General features: G+C 33.2%; 1 protein-coding gene across 3 annotated transcripts; it reads left to right on the forward strand.

Moving 5' to 3' along the window:
- Positions 1-1,739: 1,739 nt before the first annotated feature.
- Positions 1,740-7,102, forward strand: LOC139902019 (uncharacterized). Of its 3 annotated transcripts, none has more exons than XM_071884675.1 (20): positions 1,745-1,944; positions 2,032-2,166; positions 2,531-2,610; positions 3,086-3,172; positions 3,264-3,432; positions 3,523-3,579; positions 3,708-3,772; positions 3,863-3,946; positions 4,044-4,094; positions 4,188-4,250; positions 4,334-4,380; positions 4,759-4,828; positions 4,914-4,976; positions 5,066-5,155; positions 5,238-5,504; positions 5,585-5,670; positions 5,819-5,867; positions 5,967-6,047; positions 6,377-6,470; positions 6,597-7,102. In XM_071884675.1, the coding sequence occupies exons 1-20, from the start codon at positions 1,935-1,937 to the stop codon at positions 6,788-6,790; spliced, it is 1,842 nt and encodes a 613-aa protein (XP_071740776.1). In that variant the 5' UTR covers positions 1,745-1,934; the 3' UTR covers positions 6,791-7,102. The 3 variants fall into 3 exon arrangements, with proteins under 3 accessions (XP_071740779.1, XP_071740776.1, XP_071740777.1); XM_071884676.1 differs by having other exon boundaries at positions 1,746-1,944; positions 2,035-2,166; XM_071884678.1 differs by lacking the exons at positions 5,967-6,047; positions 6,377-6,470; positions 6,597-7,102 and having other exon boundaries at positions 1,740-1,944; positions 5,754-5,867.
- Positions 7,103-8,760: the final 1,658 nt, after the last annotated feature.

Consider the following 8,760-nt stretch of genomic DNA (forward strand, 5'->3'; position numbering starts at 1 on the left):
CATTGAGTTGAACAAATCACTAGTGTTTAGCACATTAATATCGTTGTTTGAACCCGCTACACCAAAATACGCATGCCAAATCCAATTATCATACGAGGCGACCGCTTCAAGCATAATAGTTGGGTGGCTGTGATCACCTCGCATATACTGTCCTCTCCACGCAATCGGACATTTTGCCCATGCCCAGTGCATACAATCTATACTACCTAACATGCCCGGAAAACCATGAATCCTTTCATGACCTTCATACAAACGGTGAATGTCGTGCAAAGTAGGTTATCTTATGTACACGTTAGCATACAAATCAATGATATACCTACAAAAGTTGTGTAGAGATTCCCGACCAACTCGTTCAGACATTTGAAGATACTCATCCAACGCATCCGGTGTATAACCGTATGCTAGCTGACGTAGCGCGGCTGTCATCTTCAAATGTGGGCTAATACTCCACTTACCACGTGTATCTTGTCTTTGATGAAACCATCTAAAATAATACGGCAATGGATTTGCCGAGTAGCTTAGAATATCATTCATAATCCTTAGAAAAACACGTCGGAAATCTTCGTTTGAAATTATCATCCGTATATTTGCAACCCTCGTTAAAATAATCGTCCATCAAACGATCGTGTGCTTCATAATGATTTCGACGTATATAACGACGTGAGTTAACTTCTTCTTCACCGGATAAATTTTCAAGTACGTTTAGTGTATAGTTTGTGAACGAGTCGCCGGAAGTACTCGAAGAAGACGACATATTTTGGGGAAAAAAGATAAAAAAAAAATTTGATGAATAAAGATAATTGTGTTGAAAGGTGAATAATGGGGGGGTGTGTGTGTGTGTAAAATGAAAAAATATAGTGTTATTTATAGAGTAAAAAGGGGAAGGAAAAAAAAACAACCAAAACTAGCCGTTAAACGGCTAGTTTTTTAAATTTTCAAACATTTCATCCGTTGGAAGCCACCGTCGAATTTGGGAGGCTGGAAATCAACGGCGGGATCGACGTCGTGCCGGTGTCGACCGACCGTCGATCCCGGCGTCGATTTGAGGGGGACGGTCGATTTTTTCCTGAATACCGAGTGCTCTTAGTGGTGACTAGTTGTTAGCTTGGTATTTATATTTACTCATACACAAACTCACATGCTTTACCATCATCACAAACACAAATCTTCAAAGTCAGGTATTTTTAAAACCTAATAGGTCACATGAATTACACCCATAACTACAACCAAAGATGATATATAACCATGTACAATAATTATGTTCATAAGTATTGTGTTGCTTTGTTTATTTATCCATGTATGTATTGCTTGTAAGTGTAACCTTCATTATACGTTGTGTTGTTTGTATTTTTTATTAGAAAATATTGATTGACAATTGATGTCAACTGGTTGTTGTTAATTGTTTGATTCGGCGTGCAATTTACTACTGTATAATTGTGATTGTATCTTTAAAAAGAAGGTAAAAATGAAGATTAGTGTGTTAATTACTCCGTATCTTTTCTAATTAACCCGTGACGGAAGGAAAAGACAAACAAAGACCATATAGGACCAGAAGGAGGGACCTTAAACAAGAAAAAGTGGGTTTCAGATAATCTTGATTTTGATTTTATTATTTTATATAAATATAATAATAATATAATATAAAATTATATATAATATAAATAATATAATATACTCCGTATTTGTTGTCCTAATTTTCTAATATAAATTTTAAATCTTTATTATTCTTTTTACTCCGTATTTTCATAGGGCTTTTTAGATATAAAGGCGCCAGTCCCCTGCTCTTCCACCAATGCATTCATCTTCATTTCTTTTCACTTGACAAATCAAACACCCTGCAGCGCAAACTCATAAAGATTTTATGAAATCTTGCTGACTCACAAATAACATCAAGCAACAATTTTTACATTAGTTTCACCCACCCAAATTCCAAAATGCAAAAGGGTAATGTTCTTTCTTTAATAAAAATGCTGGAAATGTAAGTAAATTGCTAATTTGTTAAAAAAAAAAAATATATATTTTTTTTATTAGCAGGAAACAAGAAAGAGATGAAGTATGTGTTAGTAACTGGAGGTGTTGTTAGTGGACTGGGTAAAGGAGTGACTGCTAGCAGTATTGGCCTTCTTCTTCAAGCCTGTGATCTTCGTGTTACTTCCATTAAAATTGGTTAATATTTTTCTTTAATTCCTCAATCTGTTACAAATTTTCTTTGTTCTGGTAGAAAAAGTTATATACTTTGTGCTTTATTAGTACTTTCTATGCTTTATTTCTTAAAAAAATATTTTAAATACACATACCCTTTTGAGTTTATAAATAAAGATTATTAATTTTTATATTAATTGCAAGTGGGTATATGTTTCTTGTTGTTCTTGTTAATTTTCACAAGGCTTACTACACAATAAGTTTAAATTTTGACTGTACCTTTTGTTTTGGAATAAAACATTAACAAAAGGGATTTTTCAGCTAAACAAAATTAATTATGTGCATAAAAAGGTTTAGCTTTATAATAGTAGCTGTTTTTGTTATGCAGATCCATATTTGAACACAGATGCAGGAACAATGTCCCCTTTTGAGCATGGAGAAGTCTTTGTATTAGATGATGGAGGAGAGGTAAAAGTCATAAAATTTTGTTTTTAACTGTAAGAGATAAAATAATCTTGCACACAAAATCTGTATGGTAAACGGAAAAGGTTTTACTGTTTAGGACGGTGAGTATTTTTACTACACTGGCTAACTTTATTATCCGTCACTATAATCTATACATATGAAGCTAAAATTATTTATATTTATATTTTTATATAATATACTATTGGTGTTAGTAATAAACTAATATTTCTACACATATTGGTGTTTCTGTTGTCAGTAGCCTATTGGGTATTAATCTGCATGATCAATGTTTATTATGACCCATTTAAGATACAGAGAATCAAAGAACTATATTTTATGGCATAAATTAATCTAATTGTTACCAGTAGTACTCAGTTTTAATTTTAATGTTCTATTTAACTATTTTAAACTTTCTCACATATGTGTTTTATTTATATTTATATTTATACTCTAAATTGGCTTTATTTTCGGTTTAAAGGTGGACTTGGACCTTGGTAACTATGAGCGGTTTCTAGATATCAAATTAACGCGCGATAATAATATCACTACAGGAAAGATATATCAGGTACATAAATACAAAAACTCAGCTTCATGACAAGTACTAAATTGCAAATCTTGTCACATTTGACTAACTGATTATGACTTTTGGATAAAAGTCGGTTATCGATAAGGAACGAAAGGGCGATTATCTTGGAAAAACAGTTCAAGTTGTGCCACATATCACAGATGCTATTCAAGATTGGATCGAACGTGTTGCAGCGATACCAGTCGACGGTAAAGAAGGTTCACCTGATGTATGTGTCATTGAGTTGGGGGGTACTATAGGTATTTTACAAAAGTTGTTTTGTTTCGAAAAAGATCTACTTTTTCAGGATAATTTGGTATGTTTGTTTAGCTGATTTGTTTTTCTTGCAGGTGATATTGAATCCATGCCATTTATTGAAGCTCTTGGACAGTTTTCGTATCGTGTTGGTAAATAAACTAACCATATATATTTTTTTTCTTTTTAAAATCTATAAAAAAATTTCACCTTTCCTAGTAGCAAACCTTGTCGATTTATGTAATTAAAAAAAGGTGTTAACTTTGTTAATCCATTTTAGGTGCTGGAAACTTTTGCTTAATACATGTCAGCCTTGTGCCTGTTTTAAATGTTGTTGGTGAACCAGTAAGTTTACATGAAAAGTTACTCAATTTATGCTTTTTTGATTAGATGTGAATAAAATGAATAATACTTTTTGATTTCTTTATTGTTCAGAAAACAAAACCAACACAACATAGTGTTCGAGGTTTAAGGAGCTTAGGATTGATCCCGAATATATTAGCTTGTCGCAGTACAATGGTCACTCATCTTTCAAAAATCTTGTTCATTTATTTATATTTGCTAATATGATTTGTGTTTTGTATCTTAACTTACAAAGTTATGATTAATTATGCAGGAACTGGATATTAATGTGAAGGAAAAACTCTCAAGATTCTGTCATGTTCCGGTAACGTGATCAGATGCTATTTATTCATGCGAAATTACTTTTATGTCCTTTTGTTAGTTTTTTAACTGACTCTTCTTGTATGAATATTTGCAGTTAGAGAACATAGTGAGTTTATATGATGTCCCAAATATATGGCATATTCCTTCACTCTTACGAGTACGTACTCAATTCACCTAATGAAGTTCTTTTTTTGTCGTTATAATTTAATAATCTAACGGTTTTATTTATTGTATCTTCAGGACCAAAAGGCTCATGAAGCAATACTGAAAGCGCTCAACCTTTTCAGGTTTTTACTCTTTTCATTCGTAGATATATATAGATAGAATCGCAAGATACGCAGATTTGATAACAGACCGGGTTAACCCACAACATTTTTGTCTGTTTTTTTGTACTTTTAATGAAAAGCTAGCATGTAATTTAGTTCGGGTTGACCCACAACATTAAAGAACAAAAATAAAAGCACTAGTAGCTTAGTTTTTTCAATATCATGACATGTAAGCGTTTATGCATTAAAAATGCACTTTGGGTCATTTACTACCCTTACAACCTATTTGACCCATTTAGCTTATTCATTAGTAAATGGGTTTATATCGCAATCTTTAGTTGTACATAACAGCTACTATTCGCTGCATTACTTATTGTCTGACATTTTTGTCTTGAACAGCGTGGTACGCAAACCGGCTTTAGATCCATGGATAGATATGGCTCTGCGTTGTGACAAGTTACACGAGCCCGTAAGACCTCGGAATTTTAAAAACGCCTTTAGTTTTTACTGCATAATTTGCTAAAATATTTTTTGATTTAAATTTTTACTTGCAGGTTCGAGTAGCCATGGTTGGAAAATATACATGTCTTTCAGATGCTTACCTTTCTGTACTAAAGGTTATAACTTTTACTATCTTGATTCTTTAATTAAGCGCTCGTTTGAACTTTTAAAAACATGTGCAAATTTTAAACATTGTTCATTTCAGGCTTTGTTGCATGCTTCAGTTGCTTGCAGAAGGAAGCTAGTTATCAACTGGGTTTCTGCTACCGATCTTGAAACCGCAACTGCTTTAGAAGTTATTATCTTATCCCTTTTTTTAATTTTTGTCTCAATTTTGTTTATTTAATATTAAACTTATGAACATTGCTTTGTTACAGAGTCCTGAAATTAATAGGGCTGCTTGGAATTCATTAAAGTCTGCAGACGCTGTTGTGGTTCCAGGCGGTTTTGGTGACCGAGGTGTTGAAGGGAAAATAATCGCTGCGAAATACGCACGCGAGAACAAGATACCGTATCTCGGGATTTGTTTAGGAATGCAAATTGCTGTGATCGAGTATGCAAGATCTGTTCTTGGTCTTAAAAATACAAATAGCACTGAATTTGATCCCAATAATAAAAATCCTTGTGTCATATTTATGCCTGAGGTTTGTTTTTAAAGTTGTTTGATTTCTAAATGAGCCTTTTTTTATGGATGGTTTTATAATTTATACAACAACGTTAATAGGGGTCGAAAACACATATGGGTGGTACAATGCGGCTAGGATCAAGGAGGACTTATTTTCAAGTTGCAGACTGCAAATCTGCTCAACTGTAAGAAATTTTGATTAGAATAATAAAATTTCGATTTGTCGAAAAGTGCATGAAAAGATACACATTGTGTGACATGTTATCAGGCAAAAAACGAGTGTGTAATTTATACTCTTAAGCTAATTGGAGCAACTGATTGTGTTTTTATCAGATATGGCAATCAGACTTTCATTGATGAGAGACATCGCCATAGATATGAAGTACGTCGAAAACTTAAGCGTTTGTTTGTCATCCTAATTATATCATATAGTTACTCTTTGTCTATAGTTATTAATATTTTTTTTCTTTAAAAAAAACAGGTGAATCCCGACATGGTCCCGCAACTAGAAAAAGCTGGTCTCAGTTTTACAGGGAAAGATGAAACTGGGCAGCGAATGGAGGTAATGTATTTTATGTGTTTATATCAGTACTTGGATGTCGACCAAGTTTGATTTTGACTGATTTTGACCAATTTTTCGGATAGTCTTGAGTTTGGCCAATTTTTGACCAAGTTTGACCATGTAATCCTAAATAATCACGAGTTTTGACCGAGTTTGACCCTGGTTGACCGAGTTTGACCCATGTTGACCGAGTTTGACCAATCTTAAAACCGGTAACTCAGCATGTACTCGCCGAGTTTTACCGAGTTCTGCAACCCTGATTTATATATTAGTGTTGTATGTTTACTATTATTACTAATCTAAAAGCGGATCACGTTCATAATGTACAGATCGTTGAACTTCATAGTCACCCGTATTATGTGGGAGCTCAATTCCATCCAGAATTCAAAACGAGACCAGGAAAACCTTCTGCACTCTTCTTAGGTGCTGTTTAATATATAAGCTTTTTTAATATACATCATAGCATACAAAATTACAATTTACAAACATTGAATGAAAAAATAAAATAATAAATCTATATCTATATGTTTGTTAATTGAATATATGCAGGTCTTATAGCAGCAGCCAGTGGGCAGTTGGATGTTTTGTTAAAAAAAAGTGTTGGAACAAAAGCAAATGTATACAGCCCTTTGAAGTCAGGTTTATCGCCACATCGATATGGTAACGTGAAAGTGAAGGTAAACGTAAAAAGCGGGTCGTTTGATGGAATGTATTGCAAGAAAAACAACGGTTTGCACGTGTGAAAAGGGTTTGAAAATAGGAATAGTGTAGGGATTGCTCCCCCTTCATCTTGCCACCTTCAAAAAATAGATTGATTGGTTCGTTCGTACAGTGTGTGGTGTGGTTAGTTGGTTAGGGTTGGATGGATGGTTGGGTGGAGTTGGGATCCGGTTGTTTTATTTTCGGATCGGCATCTTCGTTTTGTCTGAGACACGTTTGAACTAATCGTATGTAGTTAACTAGTTTGATCTACTTGATGTTTTTTCATTGTTTATGTTTCTCTGGTGAAAAAGTTTGAATCTTTATATTCAAATACTACTGTATGATTCTTGTTAGATTTGGAATCAAAGTTGTTGCCAGTCACTTCATCTAAAAATTGTTCTGTTTGTTTCTAGGAGACATTTCACCGGGGTCATTTTTTCTATAAAACATTCATATTCACTGCAATCTTTTTTACTTCATTCTTACATGAAAATACATCCTTTTTGGTCATGGATTTTTGGGTTGTGGGGTAAAATATAGAGGCCTTTAGGCAAATACAATCTTTTGGGTTATGGGCTTTTGAATTGAGGGTAAAATATGAAGTCTTTTGGACAAAATACGACATTTTTTTTTTTGAGTAAAGGATTACCCGGCAAATATTATTAAATAATAATTGAATGAAACAAAGAAGCACAGTTGCTACAATCGAACCTTGCAGCGAGCAAAAACAACCATCTAGCTATCGACTAAACAATTAAACGACTAGCCCAAGACATTAAGCAGATTAGCTTAACTGCCAAACTTCTTTATTCCGAGTTACAATCATAGAGGACTTGAAAGTCACATTTTTTTTTTCAATCATAGCTTAATTGCCAAACTTCTTTAATACGACATTTTTTTTTTCAAAGTAAAAACAATGTAAAAGATGGAGACTTTGGGTCATGACTCATGAGCATTTGAGTTGGGACAAAATAAAAAAATCTAATATTTGAGAACAAATGGTATCTTATTTTTATGATGATTAAGTAGTAATTAATAATATCTATTAATGTAGTGAAAACTTAAATTTTTTATCATGTTAATATAGTAATAAAAGAAATTATTCAAATAGAATCACTATTTTTCTACTATTATAACATAAAAAGTTTTACTCTATAAAATGTAACTTATTTATCAACAACAACAACAAAACCCAATACTACATGAGTGATGTATGGGAGAGGCCGGAGGCGAGATGTAGACAATCTTTCCCCTATCCGAGAATAAAAACAGGTCATTTCTCCACCCAGAGTGAAAAACATTCTCAAAAGCAGAGAAAGTCATCGCTCTCTCTATTCGACGGATAAAGAGATTGCTTCTGAATGAACCTCTCGCTAAAAAATATAAACATATATATCGTTGGTTCTAAAATTCTAAGATGTTGAGTATGATAGCCTTTGTCCTCTTGTACGGAGTAATTTTTTAATCATTATTCTAGCCGTGTCAGTTAATGTATGGCTACTATTACTATTCTATATAAACTAGTAAAAGGGGGTGCCCGTTGTTGCACCATTTTGTAGGCGATAGTGTTTTCACTACTATTTACTGTTATCGCCACATTTACTACACACATAAATCCGTATTTATATGTTACATAAAGTCTACAACTAAACATTACATAAAGTACAAATATTACATAAAGTACACAACTACATAAAGTTACATAAAAACAGCACTTTCAAATGCCAGTTCACTTTTATTTGGTAATACCATTTTGTTTACGTTGTAAAACAATGGCAAGAAACATATATGTATTCCAGTAAATTTCTAAAGCTCCTTTACTTATGCCTATATACATCTAAATACAGGTTGTATCAAATTCTTACCTTTCGCATTAAGAAAAAAAGCATCAAAGTCGGTTAATTTCCCATTATTCCAGTTGTCTTCATCCTTGGCATATGACTTTCCCCCTTCCTCTTTGACTGATTCTGACAAACCACCCAAGTAGATGGAGTAGAAAAGAATAGGCAAA

The sequence above is a fragment of the Rutidosis leptorrhynchoides genome, chromosome 3 (genome assembly GCF_046630445.1).
Source record: "Rutidosis leptorrhynchoides isolate AG116_Rl617_1_P2 chromosome 3, CSIRO_AGI_Rlap_v1, whole genome shotgun sequence".
Classification (NCBI taxonomy): Eukaryota; Viridiplantae; Streptophyta; class Magnoliopsida; order Asterales; family Asteraceae; genus Rutidosis; species Rutidosis leptorrhynchoides.

Excerpts from the sequence above, each read along its gene's own strand:
- LOC139902019 (XM_071884675.1), top strand. Across the intron at positions 2,167-2,530 it reads TGTTACTTCCATTAAAATTG|ATCCATATTTGAACACAGAT; the intron begins GTTAATATTTTT and ends TTTGTTATGCAG. Across the intron at positions 5,505-5,584 it reads GTGTCATATTTATGCCTGAG|GGGTCGAAAACACATATGGG; the intron begins GTTTGTTTTTAA and ends CAACGTTAATAG.